General features: G+C 29.5%; 1 protein-coding gene across 1 annotated transcript in view; it reads right to left on the minus strand.

Annotated features, from left to right (window-relative positions):
• Positions 1 to 22,980, minus strand: part of Drep2 (DNA fragmentation factor-related protein 2) — a 224,300-nt gene that overhangs the window by 48,365 nt on the left and 152,955 nt on the right. Inside the window, exons 2-3 of the mRNA XM_065511772.1 lie at positions 16,877 to 16,973; positions 16,631 to 16,804 (exon numbers count right to left, since the gene is read on the minus strand). Coding sequence (XP_065367844.1) covers positions 16,631 to 16,804; positions 16,877 to 16,973 — 271 coding nt within the window. The remainder of the gene's footprint in view (positions 1 to 16,630; positions 16,805 to 16,876; positions 16,974 to 22,980) is intronic.

The following is a 22,980-nucleotide window of genomic DNA, read 5'->3' on the forward strand; positions in this document are numbered from 1 at the left end:
GACTTGAGGATTGATAATTTAGTAAAACTATTGTGACGTTATTTACCGTGTGATAGTAAAAACACTTATGCCCAGTTTTTGACTTGTTATTTAAATACGTATTTAGTTAATTTTAACTTAAAATTAAGTTGTATTTAAATACAGTTTGAGTTTTTCAGTGCTACATAATTTGTCTTATTTAAATAAGATAAAAGTATGGTAGCACTACTAAATATCAAAAATTTATCGATAGTTTTGCTTAAAACAGCTGTTCAACCAAAACAAAAATTGATACATTTTGCCCAATAAGAAATAAAAGTTTATTAAACAATAAAATTATTGGTAGGAAAATGCACAAAAGAAGCTCCAATTGTACCGCATCGGAATTGTAGTTTTTGCAAGACGCTTTTTTTAGCAAGACGCGGTTGTTTGTTTTTTTTTTTACTACAATAGAGTGAAAAAAAACCAAACAACAAAAGTCAGCTGTCAAAAACATATGGTAGTTTATGAAACTTAAATAGAATTTAAATGACCAACGTTGGCCATTTAAATATCATTTAAAAAAGCACTGAGAAACTCATTTTCGTATTTAAATAGAACTTAAATATAATTCATATTTAAATACGAAGTCAAAAACTGGCTCTTAGTAAGTATTTAAAAAACATATGGGGTTATACAAATAAGGTGCATTTTCGTGGATCGGTGCTTTGCCTTTTTACACGTAGTACTGCAAGCACCTCTTGAAGTTTGGTTGTGGCTTGATACTCGATATGTTCTCTTCATGTATGTTGAGAGTGCGAGCGTAAAACAAACTTGTACTTAACTAGTAAACATAAAGACGAGTAACAACAAATACATACTGTGTAATTTTGTTGTTCTCAAAAATATGAACATTATTTTTATGTATAGTTCGAGTAAGTGTACAAAATTTACAAGTACACGTGTACAACAAATCCATTCATGCAGAGGTTTAATAGAGATAACCTACACTTGTAAGCGTTTTTTTTTGGACTATGTATTTATATTGTTACATTTTAACCTTTTCAAAACGCTGGTTTATTTCCTTTAAATAAATCGGATACTTTTGATTGAAAATAAAAGCCGTTTAGTAGTTTGAAAATTGTAACAACTCTTTATTTATTTATTTATTTAAAAATGTACAACAACCGAATTAAATAGTCACTCAATGTTTTTTTTATACACGTTTATAAATTCTCAGAAATACAGACACTTTATAATGTACACTAATTCACTTGAAAAATACAGCACACTTTAAGGCACTCAGTTGATGTTTATTCGAATAGCGTCTCTGATAAACTCTCTAACGACTGCAACCTCTGCCACTATTTATAACACTGCATTACCATCTAGAAAGCTCTATTTCTACAATGTTCTTTAACTGAATATTCGAATATACGGTCGCAGCAAACAGCGTTGCCAACTTACGATCAATGGTCAACTGAAAGCTTTTATTTAATAATGCCCACAGATATGTTACAGCACTGTTATTTGAAAGCATTATGCTACTTGTAAATCAGCCCTTAAAATCGTTATATTTGCATTCAAGTACAATTTCGTAACAATATTTAAAATTTCAGATCTTTCGGATCATAAATGGATTTTTGGCGATTTTTTTAAAAAAAATTGAGACCCGAGGTGACCAACTTTAAGGGGCTACGCACTGGCCCCTATTAGTGCTAGGAAGCTGAACAAACGTAAAACAACTCAAAAACACCTCAGCTCAAACCATGTGAAGTTTCGTAACAATATCTCCAATAGTTACAAATTATTTCCAAAAAAAAAAGTCTCTAAACCACTGTGTACCGCTCAGCGTTGCCACAAAGAAAATATTTTTCCTACCAACACACAGTGGGAGATCTGAAAAAAGTTTTTACTTATCAAATGCGAATAACTCGTAAACTATAAGAGATAATATATTACTAAAGCAATGTTTTTTGTAGATCTCGTCTAGTAGATTCCATATATATAAAAATCTTTCAAATCGGATCGCAAACAAAAATTTGGCATCATTTTTAATTTTTGATATACCCGAGGTGCCTCACTTTGGCCCCCCTTGGTGTTATAAGCCCAAATTCAAAACATAAACTTATCAACACCTCCTCTATAGCCACGGGCAATTCGTTTAGAAGTTACAGATTTATTTCCACTTTTTTTCAGATCCCCCACTGTGCAACATACACTCTAAAACCTACCAAATTCTGTCCTATCCTACCAAAAATTTAATTTTAAATAAATATTTGGAAGTGAAAGTATATTAAAAATAAAATTACATAAGTCACTATAACAGAGTTCATTGAATCCATCTTTAAGTGTGCTTACATTTTCCCGAACAAATTTATGCGAGCATTAATATCTAAAGATATATCACTTAGCCGAAGCAAATTCAATTATTTATGTGGGAGCAATGATTTAAGATTGTTTTGAAACATACAATGCAAAAACAGCTTCCATCTTTCTCCTGCAACCAATCAAAAAGTTGAATCCACTCACTCCTAAATTTCCGCTTCGTTTTGCAACTTTATTCACTACAAAAAAGTAAAATAAATAGATATTTTATTCATATTTATTTTCTATCATTGCCGTTTGATGTTTGGTTTTCTTCATCAGCATCAATTGCCAGTCTTGGAGTTTTTGAAAGATATCTAAAAATACTACATATTTTAACTATTAAATAAAATTGTAAAAAAAATAACTTTTTTGCGGCCTTTTGTTTAAGAGATATAAGTGTTTGTTTACATTTAATTTGCACTGACACTATGATTTTGATGTTTTTCATATAAATGCAAAGATGTTATACATTTAACGGCGTTAAGTTCAATAATCAGGGTTTCCAACTATTTTATTTCACACATGTTTTTTATTTGTTATCTTTAAATTTAAAAACTATAAATTTTAAAAATATTAATTGTATTTCCTACCAAAAAATTAAAAAAAATTGAACAAACCAACCAAACTACCAATCGTTGTACTTGTAAATAAAATCTACCACTTTTGGTCCAATTGAATCAAAGCGGCAACGCTGGTACCGCTAGACAAAATATATCTAGGCGGTAAAGTAATCGCAAGTCTTTCAAGTATGGATATTTCAACATACAAATTAAAATTAAAAATTGCAAGAATTTTTTGAATCAAATTGCATTTAAAACATTGACGTAATAAATCCCCAATTGTTCGATACCAATATTTCTGTAATTCCTTTAGTTTTGCATTTCCCAGAAGCTGTTTAAATGGATGAATTTAATGAAATTGATAAGGAATTTTTGCTTATAATAGGGGGGTCAGACGGCATTTATTGCTTGTGTATTGGGACATGTATTCGATACATATGGAATTCCATGTGTATGTCAAAATTCACGTTATACATACGATTCATAATTTCCACGTTCAAACGTACATATGTAATTGCATGTGACATAACCTCTATTAGTTTATATGTTTGTTGTTTTTAACAATATATTTATTTAAAAAAATTTTAAATCACAATAAATATATTTAATGCAATGAAACTTATTTTGTTATGATTTTTCTTTACTCGTTTTTGTTTTTTTTTATTTTGCACTCACACAGTGTTGTATTTCAAAATACAACACTGTTATACACACGAAAATAGAACATGCTCTAATTGCCAAAAATGTCACGAGTAATACACATGTATTTTACATACACAAAGTTTCATATGGATCACACGGTATGTATATGTTTACATGTGGAAAAATGTCCCAATACATGGTACAAAACACAAGCAATACATGCCGTCTGACCCCCCTTTAAGGCAAATAAAAGATGTTGATAAAAATGGCATTCTGCTGTTTTACAAACTTGGTCCTATATTCAAAACCCTCTATCTTTGATATTCACGAAAATTACATTTTGATGGTAAAATGTTCAGTAAAACAGCCCTCATCTATGGTGTGAATTTCATACTAACATATTTTTTTTGCTGTTTTATTTGCATTTTTGTTATTCATCTTATACAATTAATTTTTTCCGAATGCAACAACCTCTATCTTTTCAAATAATTAATTTTAAAAAATTTTTTTGGAATAATTTCTTCTTGCAATTCATGTTTTCTTACTAATTTTTGATTGCTGCACAAGAATTTTACATTTTTCAATCATTTAAAAAAATGAATTACCATGAAAATATTTTAAATTTTTGTTTTTGGAAAATATAATTTTCATGGCATAAAAATAAATGGTTAAAGTGTTCTACTTTTAAAGTGTTTTTTATCTTATGTTTTATTATTAGCCGTTATTTTAAATAAATCACGTTAAAAACTGACAGACGGCATAAATGAAATTAAAAAAATTAAATTCTATTAAAATGCAAAAGCCTCTATCTTATAATTTTTATACATACACATTGAATATTTTGAGAAGAAAAACCCTCCATCTATCATAAAGTCCCCAATAATGCAAAATTTTAAAAACCAATTATATGTGAGATTCAGTAGTTGCTTTAAAATAATAACACTGTCACAACAGCATTTTTAGAACAGAATAGCGACCCTATAATTCTGAAAGGGCATGTTGAGTAGATCATTTTTGTAGAATAAACTTATAGTCCACCTGGTCTGAATTTGTTTTTACAGTGGGACAAAGATTTCATTTTTTGATCGAAGGGAGCAGTATACTAATTGAAAAAAATGTTGTAAGTTAATGTCTAAAGGTAAGATCACACGATTGCCGCAATACACCAATTAAATACAATTTTTATTGTGCTGAATTGGGTCCCAATAAAGAAATTGTCCCAATCAATTTCTCTGCAGTCACATGATTGCCTCATTTTATATAAATTTGATTGTCGTAAATTGGCGCAAAGTGATTTAGTGGCAATAATTGTCGCATTCCAGTCACACGATTGTTCTAGTTTACGGCAACTCAGAGAAACAGCTGTTGTGCTAGATGTTAAATTTTGTTGTGTTTATATAAGTAAAACAAGTAAGAGTACTATATTCGGCCGTGCCGAATCTTAAATACCCTCCACCTAAATATGATAGTATAACAACTGAAATAATATAACAATTGTTAAAAGACTAGTTTACGCAGAAGATATTTTATTTAAAAAAATGTTATCTAATTCAGCAATTTATAATTGAAATTCCTATTAGAACGTATGAAATTTAACAATTTATATACTTAATAATAAGTTAATACGTTTCACAGAAAAAATTATTTCTTAAACCGTTTCAACTCAAATATTTGTCACATATTGAACTGGATTCAATTATTTCATAATTGAATCAAGTGTTCATGTGCTCAAAAACAAAATTTTCTGATATTGTCTATTGAATTTTGAGTTTTGAATTTGATAATTTTGACAAAATTAAATACAAAAATTATTGAATAGATAATTTTTGAATAATAATTGAAACCAGTTCAATATGTGATAAATGTTTGAATTGAAATATAGTTTTTTCTGTGTTTGGATCAACATTTTTCCTTTTTAACCTCAAGTGAAGAAATAGAGTATAAAAAGGGTATATAAATATATTTAGACAAATTTCAAGATATTGGGTTGTGGGACTTATATGGGAGATATATGACCTATTATGAGTCGATTGTCATAACATAATATGAACCGATATTCACAAAATTCAGTAGTATGATTTTAAAAATTACTGATCTGTGTACTAATTTGGTTCAATATATGGAAGGTATGACCTATTATGGGACTAAGTATTTGAGTGCTATTTTTGTACAATTTCATATATAAGTGGACCTTATATGGAAGCTATGACGAATTATGGACAAATATTTAAAAAATCTTGTAGTACGATTCTTGGATACAAATTACTGATCGGTGTAAAATTTTGGTTCAGTACAGATTATTTTGGATATTTCTGCAGGTTAATGTGTTTTCCGGAAGTGGTTCTTATATGGAGGCTATGACCAATTATGGGCCTATCATAGTAACATTTGGTACATCGATTTTTGTATATATTGAATAAATTTGTTCTGAATTTCAACCTGATAACTATATTTGTTAGAAATTTATGAGGATTTTAGTGATTTTCGGGAGTGGACCTTATATGGGAGCTATGGTTAAATATGGACCGATATTCACAAAATCCAGAAATATGATTACTGGATACAAATTACTGATCTGTGACTAATTTCATTTTGATATCGATATGTTTTTAATACTTTTAAAGGTTAATATCTTTTTTCGGAAATGGGCCTTATAGGGGAGCTATTACCAATTATCGGCCAATCTGCATAAAATTTGGTACAGTGATATCTATAGATATGAGTATAATTTTTGTCGAGTTTTAGCATGATAAATGTATTTATAAGAGATTTATGAGTACTTAACTGATTTTTGGAAGTGGACCTTATATGGGAGCTATGGTCAAATATGGACCGATATTCACAAAATCCAGTAGTATGATTTATAAATATAAACTACGGATGTGTGTGAAATTTTGTTTTCATATTGATATTTTTAGATATTTATGTAGGTTATTGTGTTTTTCGGAAGTGGTCCTTATATGGGGGCTATAACCAATTATCGGCCGATCTTCATAGAATTAGGTACAGCGATTTTGGTATATATCGGGATTATTTATGTCGAATTCCAACTTGATTGCGACATTTATAAGACATTTATGCTTATTGAAGGGATTTTCGGAAGTGTACTTTATATGGGGGCTATGATCAAATATGGGCCGATCCACGAAAAATTTTGTAATATAATTTCTTTTACCACGAGACTTATTTTTGCTGAATTTTATGTGGATATTCCTATTCTGTAGGCATTTATAGACCATAGAACCATATTTCGGGAAAAAATTTGTATGGGGGCTAGGAGAAATCATGGACCGATTCTTATAATTTTCACCAGATTTACTCCGTTTATCATAAAAGTAACGAGTGCAAAATTTTATGATATTAACTGCAATATATTTACAAAAAATGTCCAAAAATATGTGAAAATTATCAATTTTTTTTGGAGATTGTCCCACATTTTAATTCATAACTTTGGTTCCACTATACCGATTTCGCTGATTTTCAATACCAAACTGCTTAGGACAATAATAAACATTTTTCTTGTAACTCTACTAAGTTTGTTTGCGTATTTTGGACGTGAGCGTGTTTTACACAGACGGACAGACGGACAGACAGACGGACATGGCTCAATCGACTTAGAATTTCATAAGGATCAATAATATATATACTTTGTTGGGTCTCAGATGAATATTTCTCAATGTTACACACGGAATGACAAACTTATATATACCCTCATTCACCACTTATGGTGGTGGAGGGTATAAAAATATGTTTGTGATTTGTGCTTATATGTTTTTGTTGTTAAATGTGGTAAACAAATGGCCTGTGTAAAATAGTGTTTTATTATATGTAACTTAAACTTCTGTGGAATAAAAGTTTTGAGTATTCGACGAATTCCTATCCAATGTTTGGTTTATTTGTTTCTATGTTCTGTTTTCTATGTCCATGTGAAAAATTAGCTGCAACTTTATGATTTTGTACGTTTTTTAGATGCAATGTCAGAGTCTAAACCAGTACTAGCAAAAACGTTTTTGGCGGTGGAAAATCATGTTTTTTCTAATGTTATTGATCCATCAAAATATAACGAAGAGCAATGTTAATAAACTGCGGTACAAGTGGACAACTAGTCACAGAATCATGACAAAATTCGCAGATTGAAATAAAGAATGGTTAGAAGGAGATCTTATTTTTCCAGAACCAGCCGTTGATCGTCGTAAATATACAAATTTTTCAGAGTGCTCAACTAAAACTCAAATAAAAAAGGTTTATTCTATTGTTGATAAGAAAAATAAAAAAAATAAATAAACCTTAATAACTCTTGACCTAAAAGTGATAACCTACATGTGTAAGAACTTTTTTTGTAAATCTTCTCTAGGACTATTTATATTTTATATATGTATATTTATATTTTATTTTAAATATCAGCTGATTCGGATTATAAATAGATTTTTGGCGATTTTTTTAAAAAATGTGAGACTCAAGGTGGCGTGAAATTTTGCTAATTAAGCATAAAGAACTTTGGTGACCCCCACTGAAATTTTCCGGCAAAAATTTTCTTCGAATATTTTAATCCTTAAATGTCCTTCCTGAAAGGACTTTTTTTGATTTTCTCGAAAAAAGGGTCAAATTGACCCCTAAAGAGAGGAGATAGATCTTCCACAAAAATGATCCCCATAAAATTCCACAATATAACTCTGACAATAAGAATTCTCTTAGATATTAACTTACAACATTTTTTTCAGTTAGTATACTGCTCCCTTCGATCAAAAAATTAAAACTTTGACTGTAAAAAAATTCAAACCAGGTGGACTATAAGTTTATTCTACAAAAATTATCTACTCAACATGCTCTTTGAGAATTATGGGGTCGCTATTCTGTTCCAATCAAAAAGTCTCAATTTGTTGGACAGTGTAATTGTCCAACTTATTATTTTAATAATTCAAGTTATAATTATTTTAATAATAACTTGAATATAGGCCCTCGATATATTGAATTATAAAAATAAACCTATTTCAATAAGAAAATATTATTATTTTTGCACAAGACCTTGGATACGATAATTTTACATAAAAAACGGTAATTTTGTTAGGGCTGTACGGTAATCAAAATTAAAAAGTTAACATCACTGTCCGCGATAGGCAAGAGCTCTCTTGTTTTCACATGTAAGCAACAGTGGTGCCGTTTGTTTACATTTGTTACATTTTTCGTAACTTTTCAACATTGTATAATTTTCATGTTTTGGACCTTATTTTCGTCAGTTTTCAGCCCTGCGTCTAAATAAAGTACAATATGAAAATGTAGTAAATATTTTTAGTACTTTAAATTCATATCATGCCACGGATGTTTCTATTAAACAATAGTGTTTATTACCACCTTGGTCTATATCATTTAGAAACAGACTCTGGAAATGCGAAATATCATAGTAACGTACTCTTCAGCTGGCTAATATCCAATTTTGAGCATTTGGAAGATTTCGTCAGATACAACAAATGTTATGGCTGGATTATATAACTATTTTTTAATGTAATTAATGTAGCTGTCATGCTAGAAGTTAGAAAAATTCAATTGAGGACATGATGTATATTTTAGTTGAAACTCCAAAATGTTATATAAATTTCAAAATACCAACATTTCCTTTAATTAGACAACCATACAATTTTAAGATAGCTTTCACTTAAAACAAGTGTAGGCGGAACGAGAGCAACACACATCTTTAAAGGAGAATAGATTATTTAAACATCGGCATAACAAAAATATATTTGGTGTTCCTTTCATACACTGTAGAACTTTTAAACTATTTGAACAAAAACAGAAAAGCAGCTGCTACTTATTTCGCTAGCAGATACCTGTTTTTACAAAAGGACGGTTTTCGAGTTATTCGACAAACCGGTTTTTTTGTCTCGAATTATTCGACAAAATCGAATATTTTTTTAATTTATTTTAAGATTTTGCGATTACTTTTAATAATTAGTGATTACTTTACACAGCACTTTTCTTCTAAATGTGTAATATGATTTCATGTTCAATGTCATTAACAAGTTATACATCAAGTACTAGGCGCAGTCGAATGTTATTGTAATTTTTTCAGGGACATTTTTGTTTTATGCCATTGAAAATTTTGCGTCTGTTTAATTTAGCTTCGTATAACGGTTCCTGTTCTTCGTAGTTTATACCAACCTCTTGTCTTTTAAATTGGAGTATATCATAAAAAGTCATTGATACTGTACCACTACCATTGTCACTACTGATTTTAATAACAAGATTTAATCATTCCAGCTTCCTATACGTAGATATAGGTTTAGAATATATTGAATGTGACTCGCAAAATTTAGAAGCTCAGCTCAGTTTAACAGTAAAAGAAGTTCGAAATCCACAAAAAAAATAGTATTACAACAATTAGCGACTTAAAACCAGATTTTTATTACTTGGAAAATTTTTCAAAAAGTTAAAATAAAGTAAATCTTTTATACAATGCAATTTCAACTATAAGTGAACGTGGTATTTCTGTTACTGTTTTAATCAAAAATAAATTGAGGAATCGTGTGTCCTCAAATATTATTTTAAAAAATATAACTAACTATTAGTATGTGTTAATATTATATTAATATACATATATCATTCCTTTTGATTTAAAATAGTAAATAAATTTAAAGTTGTGTTAAAAAAAATTTAAATACATTTTTAAAAGACTGAATGATTTTTTAATTAGTTTTAATAAAACAAAATATTTAAGCTTAATTTATACCTCAATTCATAAATTGACAAAAAATTTAAAAACCGGTTATTCGAACCGGTTTTTGATTGAAAAAACCGAAAACCGGTTTTTAAAAATTACGCTTTTTCGAATTATTCGAAAACCGGTTTTTGGAATATGTCGAATATTTGATCACCCTACTAGCAGAGTTAAAAAATTTATAATAATAATCGCAAGTAACTATTTAGAAGTTAATGATATAAAAACAACTTCTTATTTTTTTAAATTAAATTTTCAAATCAAATGTATCTAGGAGATTTAGCTTACATAAAAAATCTCGTGAGCACTCACTCCTCTACCATGAGTCCCTGATTTAAGTGCTGACGAATACCAGGATTAAGTATACAATCTAAAGAATGTTGATGTAGAGAATATTTAGCCAACTACAGCCTATAAAAAAAACTGGGACTGAATTACCGCATTCGTGATTGAGTGAGCTATCGTATCGAAATTATAATAAAATTAACTATATTTCTTGCTCGATATCGAATGGCATAATCTCGAATAAGAAAATTACGATCAGCTTTACTCAATATCGAATGCGTTAATTCGGACTCTGATTATAATAACCGGTTCAATACGGACACAATTATCATTGTGCTCGAAATTTACACAAGGGCACCCAGTGGGTTAAACTAATTCGGGTACGCTGAATTCAATGGTGCTAACCGTTTTTTAGGTTAGCTCGTATTTTCGAGATATACCGTTATTTCGGAAATGGAGGAGGTTGCACAACATATATTCGCGTAACTCAAAAACGGTTTAGTTTCTTGAGTAAACTGAAAAAACGATATTCCGCAATAAAATTGCGTTTAACGCTTAGCATGTTTGTAATATTCGCAGTCGTTTTAGAAATATACATTTTTTTTGGCAAAAAATAATTTTTTAGAAAAATTTCGAAATTTTTGATTTTAAACCGGCATTCAAAATTGAAAAATAATTTTATTCACAAAATATAAGATACATAACTCGTAGTAATTAGCTACATCGTGCAGTGTTCTTCTATGTTTAGTACTGCAATAGTCGACAGTGTAGTGCCGTTTTTACAAATTTTCTGTTTGTTGTTGATTTTGAATCCATAAATTTGACTAGTGGAAAAGATAAGATATATATATTATATATCAACGCATAGGAAATTTTGTCTTCTTTTCAAAAATGTATTCAATTTTTAAGAATTAAAAAAGTTATAGAAGACTTTTTCTAAAAATATCGGAAAAAATTTTAAAATGTTATTAGGGGACAGATTGTAGGCAGATTTTAATCATTTAGAACTTGTTTTGTTTATTTTCTATACGCGTAGAAAAAATTAACAGCGTAGCTTCATTTTCAAATTATTAATGGCGTTTAAAAAAAATCGTAATTTTGTTTGCCAAAAACAATTTATATTTCTATAATTCGCAGTCGTTTAAAAACATGTAAAGCCTTTCTTAAAGGTAATTTTATTGCGGAATTTCAGTTTCATTTTATTCAATAAAATAAAAAGATTTTGAGTTACGCGAATATATGTTGTGCAACCTCCTCCATTTTCGAAATAACGGTATATCTCGAAAATACGAGTTAACCTAAAAAAACGGTTAGTCTGCTTTTACACAGGGCAAGTTTTCTTGCGCAAGTCTAGAGTTTATAGTAGAGAGAGGCAAGAAGAAAGAAGTGGGGTACACACTTGCTTGTACTGGCAAGTCTCTTCAATTCTCTTTTGTTTTCTTATTTTCACTATGGCGTATATTAGGTTTTGACATACAAAATTGAACACAGACTTGCTGTGTGTAAACAGTCGAGCAAGTTTAAAAGGGAATCGAAGAGACTTGCTTCAAGTAAACTTGCTGTGTGTAAAAGACTTAGCACCACTGATTTCAGCGTACCCGAATTAGTTTAACCCACAGGGTGCCCCGTTTGACTGTTTTTTCAATATTAAATTGTATTTATTATAAAATCATCCAAACATTGTTTTTATTTAAATATGATGGATTGTAAAGGAAAAATATTTCGTTTAGTGTAAGAAATTAAAAGAAAACATAACGCCTTTCACGATTTTCGCATATTTCTACATGTATCTCAAAATGACTTCCGTTTTATGTCACGTACGATATACCCTTATTTCGCTCAATATCATAAAGACAAATTATTTTTCAGATACTCATATTTTTGCCAAATCTAATCCACTCTATAGGCGTACAAATGTCACGTACGATGATATGGAATTGCCCATATGCAACTTTCAATTTCGATAGCGCTTCATCCCAAAAAATTAACAATATCAATAAATTTAATTTAAATTGTGTGATTAATATCCCAAATAGAACAAGCTATTTGAGTTAGTTTCTCGAACTTTTACAGAGTGTCTAAATAGTATCAATACCACCTTATAGGCCAATGCCATGTTAATATGCGTGTTAATTTCTTATAAAGCATTGGAACTAGAACCGGTTCCTATCATTTATGTAGGGCTTTGGTTATATCAACTTTATCTCCATTTTTTTTTTCAATTTTCTTTTGTATATGGGGGGATTTAATGTCAAGTGAACCAATGTTGTATGTCTTGAGTTACAAAAAATTTATTTTGATAGATATCCCATCGCATCCTACAAAGTGGCCAAAAAGCACTAGAAAAAGGAATAGACCTAAGCTTTCTTTAGAGCAAAACAAAATTTAAAAACGGCCCATTTTGTTTAAGAAAAAAAGGACTCATTTTGAAAAAAAAAGTCATCAAATTTTTGATTTCGAAAAAAAATTCAACAATTTTTTATTTTTCGAAAGATTGATAAAATAGCTATCTAAACTATTTGGGACATATTTTGCTAAGATAAATAGGTAATAAGTTACATGGATGAGAAAAAACACCTGTTTGGCCAAAATGTCAAATTTTGACCCCCTCTAACTCAGAGACTTCTCGACCGATCTTGTTGAAAAATTGTGTCTCAATTACTATCCTGAAGACATCGATTTCAAAAGTTGGTTCAGTTGACATGAAATCCACCAGAATTATGTGTTTCTGACTTATCGTAGTCGGTATTAGACATTTTTTAAATTTTTTTCTAAAATTATGATTATTACAAATATTTTATTTATTTTTAACACAAACGTGTTGATAAAACCACACTAATTTTGCAAATACAATAGCGGAGTTCACTATTAAGAGCGAATGGTCTTGCATCATTGCAAATGCAAAATTTTACCGTAATCCAATGACAAAATACACACAAAACTATAAAATTTTGCATTGCACTTTCGCAAGACCATAAACATCAAACACTGAACTCCGCTAATATAAGATGATTATTTCAAATGTTTGTATGAAAATCACAATTTTTTTTTTTTAATATTTTATTTATTGCATCTTCACAAAATAATGTGAACTATCAATAATTTGTTCAAATCTTAAATCTAAATATTAATTTTTATTTACGTCCCACCACCGTTGGACGAAAAATTATGTTTAATTTATAGATCCTATCATCAGCGCAGGTCTGTTGGATTCCTTCTTCTTAGTCGGATGTAGCCATTACTTCTCATTAATGTTCGTGCAAGTGGGTTTGGCTGAACTTCTAACTTTTTCAAATATGACTCCGCTTGTGTTTTTATTTAATTTTTCACCAGGGAGACACCTAGGTCCTTATGAATGTTAATATTTCTCTCTTCATGCCATACTTTGTCGAAGGCTTGCGAAACGTCGATGAAGATGCAGAACAATATTTTTTTTTTCAAATGTGTTGGATATGATTTCTACCAACCTGTGAGTTTGTTCTATGGTGTTATGTTTTTCTCGAAATCCGAATTGATAAGTTGGAATATAATCAAAATGATTCACTATCGGCTTTAACTTGTGCATTAACAGTTTTTCGAATAGCTTTGATATATTTGACAATAGGCTAATGGGTCTATATGATTCTACTTTACTGTGATCTTTTCCCGTCTTAGGTATCATTGTAACTAAAGAAACCTTCCATTCTGGTGGATAATATTCAAGGCGTAATATAGCATTAAAAATAAATAGGATTATTCTTAATGCAATTTGGGGTAGCTCGAGGAGCATCTTGTTACTGATTTTATCAATACCAGGTGATTTTTTGGAGTTTAAATCAACAATAGCCTTGTCAATCTCTGAAATCTCAAAACGAAGTGGTTCAGCTGCAGTAATATGGGGTAAAGTAGGTGGTAACTCTATTATGTCGTTTGACTCGTTTGGGGAAAATACATACTTTAGATGACTAACAAATAGGTTTCCTTTTTCAGTATCGTTTCTCGCCCAGCCTCCACTAGTATTACGTAGAGGAGGTCTGCTCATAAAAGGTATTTTTAATTTTTTTGTAGCTCGCCATAGAGAGTAATTTGAGTACTGGGTGGCATCTAAGTTCTCCAGATATTTATTAATTGAGTCAGTTTTGCGTTTGTGAACAAGCATACTGAGGCGTTTGCGACATTTTCTAAGCTCCGTTTTAAGCTGAGGGGATCTGAAGAGTTGCCACTCTCGACGAACTCTTCTTTTTTCAGCTAATAACTGTTCAATGTCTGCAGAATAGAGTCTATTCTATATTATTTGTTGGGTTATTTGAGTGGCGTGTTCAACAGCAAGTTTTAAGTTTTGTTCAAAATTTTTGAGTCAGTACTGTGTGTGCTAATATATATTAACCACAAAAACATTTGTTGGGTTGTCTTTGCAAAATAAGTATCAAGTTACGTTCGTTAACCTATTTGTTTTTTACGAAATAATAAAACTGCAGTGTCAATATTAAAGAATCATTTATTATGTGATAAATACTAATAAAAAAATTCGATTATTTGGCAATTATTAATTTCACTTTAAAAATGCAAAACTAAAATTGCTTATTTAGCAGTAATTAATTTTAATTTGAAGAATGTTAAAATAAATAGTTTAGTTAAGTTTCTTAATTCAAAAATAAAGGTCGCACCTGAAAAGTTGCGGAAAACACACAAAAATTAAAAGTGTATTTACTTATATTTTCTATATTTCAACCAATTTATTTTCGTGCTTGATATCGCAGAGTGACCAGTCGGGGATACTATTTCTAGGGGGTTCAATAGAGTATCGAAGGTGGGTGAGTGATCCGAGGATAATTCTAATGAAGATTTAACCTTCATTAGTTCCATTGGTAAATTTTTTGTAACTGCAAAATCAATGACACGGGTATTTTGCTGGGTCAGTAGGCCAGTATGTTGGTTCTCCGCTCGACAGCACATTCAAATTCAATTTAGAAATTGTATTAAACAAAGTGCGACCTTTCGTGGTTACAAGTCTTGATCTCCAGTGAGTATGCTTAGTATCATAATCGCCAGCTGCCAGGAATCGGGGTCCTAGTGATTCGTAAAAATTTTCATACAGTGAATGTCACTTAAAATCGTACACCATCGTAGTCAAATTTTATTCATTAGTTTTAGAAAGTTGATGTTTTGGAAATATTTTAAAATGCTATTTTTATATTGTGTGTGCTATTACCTATCAGAAAATTGGGTATAATTTTAATTGCCCTTATCCACAAATAAAAAAAATGGGTAAGACTGTCAGTGCCCAGAATATCAACGCTTCATTTAAAATCGTAAAGGCACTAAAAAATAGCAAATGATACCCTACAAAGTATTAGGATTATTTAATATTAACATTTTTTATTATTTTTAAAGTTTTAATTATAATTTAATATAATTGTACGAATTTAAGTGAAATATGAATTTTGTGATGTTCTTTAATTTTCATCAATATTTTTTTAACGAATTGAGGTTTTGTTAACTTTTTTGTTGAAATACATATTTTTTGTTCCAATTTATAAAATGACTTTTAATTTTTTATATAATCACCTATTATTGCCTGTAAAATTTCATAATATTTAAAAAAAATATGTTGTACGATTTTGAGTGACACTCACTGTATATTTGTTTTCAGTAATCGAAAACCTTGGAGGTGAATATATCGACGAAATTAATAGGTTTCTGTAGCAATCATCTAAACAGATTGTCGTAGCTTGAAGATAATCTTCACAAATATCACACATTGAATGGTGTTTGATACGGGTTTTAATTAAAATTCCAGAGCCTCCACATGCTCTATCTATTGGATCATTTGTGCCATAAAAATCCATTTATCTTAAATAAACTTCTAGACGTCAAATGGGTTTCCGAAACTAACATTATATCAACTTCATGACTTTTAAGAAAATACTCGAGTTCGTTTTTATGTTGGCGAATGCCGTTAGCGAATTTTTAAATAATGTTATTAAAATTGTTTTCCTTTCGTGTTTCTGAATTAGGCCCTAAGAAAAAATTTAATTATTTCTTTGAAATACAAACTTTTTCTTTATTTTGATTAAATAAACATGATGACAGTGATTATCTATTAGGTTATACATGTACTCACCAGCCTTTATGACATCGACGCCAGTTGGATACCAACGTTCTCCCTGCCTTAACAGCAAAAGTATTGTATTATTTGCCAGAGTTCGAAAATATTCTCCATCTTCAATTTGGGTTCCATCGCTCTCCAGAACAAGTCGTACCGGTTCTGAGGCTGGAACCCCTAATTTATCTTTACCTTTAAATGTAAATTGAAAATATAAGATTATTGAGAATTAAATATTCTGCATACATGTGATTAGAATCAAACCTCTAACTAATAACTCTTCGAATGTGCCAACAACTACTCCTTTTCGTACATTTCGCCAGCTGTCCCAAATTTTTAGCGGTCTCTTTCCACGAGACTCCTGCAATAATAAGAAACAAAAATTTTTTTAAAAAATAATAATAAAATATACATATGTATGTACATTAGGGATATAACTATTGACAATTTTTGCAAATATACAAATTGGCATAGCATAGTCGAATAGAGCATTAAAAAATATAAAAAACCACGGTATTATTTTTTTCGCGGTTTTTAAAAAAGTTCACGCACTAAACGCAATAAAATTTTTCATGAAATATTTTCAATTATTTTTAAATACAATATATTTTATTTTAATAATAACTGCGGACATACTTCAAAAGATAATTTTTAAATAAGGGAAGTATCCCTGACACTTGCAAAAAAAAATAATGAAATTATTTATATAATTTTTCAGAGAAAAAAAAGTTTGGTTTATTTTAGAAAAAGGGGTTGGTGCGTGATGTTTTTGATTCCAAATGAACTAAAAAAATTATTTTCATTACTTATACACATTGGCCATCACGTGATGGTATGCCAAAATTTCGCCAAAATTAGTTAATGCCTAATGTACATATTATTAGGGAGCGGATTTATATACAAATGCTGTTTTTTCTCGAACGTCCAAATAAAATGTAAACTAACAAGGCGAACTTATTACAGGTGACGTTAATAAGCCAGCTGACTATTTTTTGCTCGATATGTTTTTTTCAGAAGAGCAAATAGTTTTAATTTTAGTTATAAGATTTAAATACTTATTGTAAGGTCTATAAAAGGCAGATTCAATAAATAAAGCGTTTAAAAAAATGTTTTTTCACTTCTATCTGTCAAAGTTTGTTTACATTTCTTTGTTAATTTAAATTAACGTTTTCGTTTCTTTTAATAAAAAATATAAAATTGTAGAAAAGTTAATAAGTATGTACTCCATGAAAGTAAGTTTTACGTATTTATTTATTTTCACTCATGTTTTTGATTTTTGCAGTCTGCTGTTGTTTCGCTGTTTGACAGCTAGCAAATATTTTTACAAAACCAAAAGTTGTATTTGTTGTAGAATTGGGTATACATACCTGTAAATAAATTTGCCTTGTATACTTATAACAAAGTGCAAAAATTTTTACCTTTTTTCCCTGTTCATGTCTAATGGGCATTGTCCATAGGTAGCAAACCGTTCAAAATTCAAGGAAACAATCAACTACAAAATTGTAATTAAGATCTGAATAAACAAATTTGAACTTCCTAGGAATGATGCTTAACACCGTTTGGAAGGTCAATATAGGTTAGGAAGAAAAAACTAAAATTGTTAAATTATTATAAACTAAAGCATATTTTAGGCAGCTTAAAAAATTTTATTTCTAAATGTATTTAGAATTTTTTGTTTTTTTTCGATTTTGATCTTGACAAGGGCTACAACTTTGCTTCAGAGAGTAAATTAAAATTCCTAACTGTTTGCAAGATATGAGCCTGAGAAAATTATCACTTTTTTGCAAAAATGACACCGAGGCCCCAAATCTTTGGGGACCCATAAAAAAAGTGCATGACTTTGGGCAAAACTGGGAGACACGGGTCTTTTTTTTTGTCTTTTATCACGTACTGGTGTCCGTATATGGTTATATTTCCATTGCGATTTTCGAGAAAAACAAATTTTTTGGCCAGATTTTGGCGAATGAGACCAATTTCCTTACTGTAATTTTAAGTAAAACCTGTTCAGAATGTTATAGTCCAATTCTAAAAACAAGTCTTTCTGTTTAATTTAGGACTTGAACCAGTGAAAATAAAAGGTGCGTAATAAAATATTTGTTATTTTGTAAAAAAGGCAGAATTATTTCTGATGAAAATTTAATGATGGACTTTGTTTTCGAATGTTTTTTAACATTATTAATAACACTATGCTACAAAATGACACTTTTTGTTAGAACTTGAAAAGCCACCTAGTGGAGGTTGTAGGACTAGGTGAGGACATACTAAAACCGTTGTCAAAGATTTTGAAACACGCTCAAAACTTTTACTTATTTTGAAAAAACTGTTTTAGGGTAGGTCGTAGTACTTTAGTACCCCTAACTCATACATTTTTAGACTGATTTCAAAATTTTAAACAATTATAGTTAGGTAAAGAATTGAGCTTTCATAAAATGTATGTATAAGATCTATATTCCTAGAAATTGTTTAAGTTTTTATAAATAGTTTGGCTTTCTTTTTTATTTTTTTCCTAATTTTTCAAATTCAACAATAGTTATTTTAAATTTTGTCTAGAAAAGATTTTTTTGTTTTTTATTAATATGGGCTGGGGGCGAAAATACTAAAAAAGGTGTTAATGAAAAGTTGAATAACTTTTACAATTTTCATCCGATTTGAAGATGGTTTGTTAAGAACAAAATTTCCTTAATACATTGGTATAAATTTGTATAAGTCGGACAGAGACTGACTGAGTTACAGATCGATAAATTCACGGACATAACTGAAAATGGTTTTTTCGGAATAACTTCTGAATTTGAGGGTGTTTTGGAAATTTTTTGATACAATTTCTAATGTACTCAGCAAGCCCGATAACCTACGCTAGGCCTTTTTCTAAGTTTTTTTCCATCGTAGCACCGTGTAATTAAATTATTAACTTTAACGTTATTTTTGTTTTTCTTTAACAATAAAATATTAAAAACATACATAAAAACTTCATTCTGTACTTTTTTAAAAACGTTTAATCGAATTGTTCGAACAAGTTAAAATCTCCTATTCGAATTATTCGAACAAGAGAAAAATCGAATAATTTGAATACCCTAATATCCACATTACAATGAAATCCTAGCAAGTTTCAAACGTTCTGCTTCCAAACAGCCAAATTAATAGAAGATTTTTATCCATGGTTACCAATGACATCCACACTACACAAGGTATTGATACATTCCATGCAGATCATTGGTCTCTTTAGTGAAGCTGCTGCTGAATCGCGTCATGAACTTTATAAAGCAGACAGATTGCATCACGCTCGGAAAAGCAGTCGTATTAATAATTTTTAATAGAGATTTTGACACACGACACACTTAAATCGCGAACGTTGGCCATATAAATTCTATTTAAGTTTAATAAACTACCATATGAGGAGCCGCAGAACAAAAGGTACTTTTTAACATATTTCAAATTTTTGGGAAAAATAGTTTTATTTATTTCGCCCCCTTAAAAACTGCATGAACCTGGAAATGGTAACAAGTTTCTTACTTAATAGATACATCTAACTGCCATAAGTCACCACATTAAATGTTAAAGATGTTTAATATAAAACCATTTTAATATCGGAAAAAGAATCTTTTGTTAAAAAATAAAGAAAAAAAAGTACGTTTTGTTAACAACAAAATTAAAAAGTCTGTTTTTTATGAGTTATTATTTTTTAACGATAATATTTTAAATGTATGCTTTTAGTCCTGTACTGCGATTCACTAACTTTTATAACGATAATCGTATCGTTAAAATAAATATAACGAAAATTTATCGAATTTGCTATTCAGTAACATTTTTAACGACATTCGCTGTCGGTTGAAGTCAGCTGTTACTTTATGCAGTTTTTCTTTCGTTATATTAGCGACAATAATTTAAGTTGTGTTTATTTAATCGATAAAGTGTATTTGCAATTTTTTCTTCGTCATCTTCATCTTTTGTAGCTGGAACTATCGTAAAAATAATGGAAACACATTTTTGTTTACTTAACTTATTAATATTTACAATAAAATATAAAAAATATGGGAATTTGACGATTATAGTACTACTAATTATTCAAGTACTTATTTTTGTTCGCGATGTCCCAAAAGTAATCCTTTACATTTTGGCAGGAAATAAGTTGTTTTGTTAGTAGAATTATTTATAAAATTATGTATTTACTAAAAAAAAATAAATAAAAAAATGCAAGTCGCAGCCAAGTGTCGAACCAACAACCTTCCGATTGCTAGTCAACGTTGTACTCACTACACCACTGGTTAATTATTTCATTATGTGTCAAATAATGGTTTTCTACTTTTCGCTTATTTTGATATTTTGTAGACAGAGATGTTATATCTTCAACAATCGTTAAAAATAAATTACTGAATCACACTATCGTTACTGCAAGCGATTATTTATGTCGATAAACATTACGATTGTCGGTTCGTTAAAAGTTAGTGAATCGCACTACTGATCTAATATATAAACAAATTACACATTGAAATTAAATACATGTTTTTTTCGTTTTATACTAGTGTTGTACGTTTTGTTAAGCACAAGTTTTTTTAGAACCCATTTACTTATTAAAAAAAATAAAAAAATTTAGCTGACTTAATTGTTTCTACAAGATTTCAACCCAAATATTATAAAAATACCAAAAAACCAATTTTTTATAAGATGCGAAAAAGTACCTTTTTTTCTGCGGCTCCTCATATGTTTTTAACAGCTAACTTCTGTTCTTTCACTCTAATGTAGCGCTGTATTTTTTTAAAGCATCTAACAATGGCCAACATTGACCATATGTTTTTTTCAGCTGACCTTTTTTTATATCAATTTTCGTTTTGATTGAACAGCAGTTTTATGCAAAACTATCGAAACGACTGACCAGATTAAAAAATGTTAAGTCTTACTTAAAGGTAATTTTATTGCGGAATTTCGTTTATTCAATAGACTAAACCGTTTTTGAGTTACGCGAATATATGTTGTGCAACCTCATCTTTTCGAAAAAAGGGTATATCTCGAAAACAAGAGCTAACCTAAAAAAATGGTTAGCACCACTGAACTCAGCATACTCGAATTAGTTTACCCCACCGGATGCCCCGTTTGACAGTTTTTTCAACAGTGTAATTATTATCAACTGATGTTGATTGGCACCGGCTATAGCACCCAAAGATATCAAAGTTGTAATTTATCTCTTTTATTTCAAGAGATATTCAGGTTTATTTATATGTTTTTTTTAGTTTTTCTTTAGAATATCAGCTATGAATATTTGTGAGAAAATTTCGAATAAAATAAAGGCAACTTGCTAACTTATCTTGTCCCTATAAAAAGTTAGGTTTGAGTAAAATAAAAAATTTTAATTTAAATAAAATTATTTCATTTCATTAAATGCTGCTTTCACGAATTCCAACTACTTATAAAAAGCTTATATTTACTCTTCAGAAGCTCCACAAACATTTCCCCCGTTTTTTCATATGTGGGCAATTCCACGAGAATTACTACCACGACCGAAAACCCAAAAACCCGTGAAACTTTTTTTCAAGATGATTTGAATAGGAGAAAACACTAAAATATTACTATGTGTAAGTATTTAGAGCCTATTACAACATATTATTGGCATAATAATAGTTTTTTAAACTGACTATATACTGTATGAAATAAATTTGACTCTGAATGTTTATTTGCTATTATAAAATTGTTTATTGAAACCGAATGTATATTTTCTATTAATTTTTTTAGTTTTTGTATACATTTATTTACAGAATATATATTTGCTGAATTCACAAAACCCCTTGTATCATTGTATCGAGTGTATTATTGAATTCAAATACAATAGTGTAAGCTTATTGTGGGAAATTTTCATACAAAATTTAAATACACTTATACACTTTTATTTTGTATGTTTTTAAAAAGTTGTATTGGTTTACAACTATAAATTTCTCTGAGCACACATACACATACATACTACGCTTTCAAAAACATTCATACAATATACAATGGGTGTTCACAAACTAATAAACAAAAATTGTATTTAATACAAGATACACGATACAAATTGTTGTGAATTCAGCAATTGTTTTATTATAAGTGAAAAATCTGTGACGTACGGTATGTCACGTACGATATTAAATTTTATTTATTATAAAATCGTCCGTTTTTATTTAAATATAACGGATTGTAAAGGGAAAATATTTTGTTTAGTGTAAGAAATTAAAAGAAAACATAACGCCTCTCACGATTCGAAAATTTTCGCATATTTCTACATGTACCTCAAAATGACTTCCGTTTTATATCAAGTACGATATACCCTTATTTCGGTCGATATTTTGGACAACTATTCGAAAGAACTTTTTATTCAGGGTTATTCCTGTTCTCACTTTCAC

The sequence above is a fragment of the Calliphora vicina genome, chromosome 5 (assembly GCF_958450345.1).
Source record: "Calliphora vicina chromosome 5, idCalVici1.1, whole genome shotgun sequence".
In the NCBI taxonomy this organism is placed as follows: Eukaryota; Metazoa; Arthropoda; class Insecta; order Diptera; family Calliphoridae; genus Calliphora; species Calliphora vicina.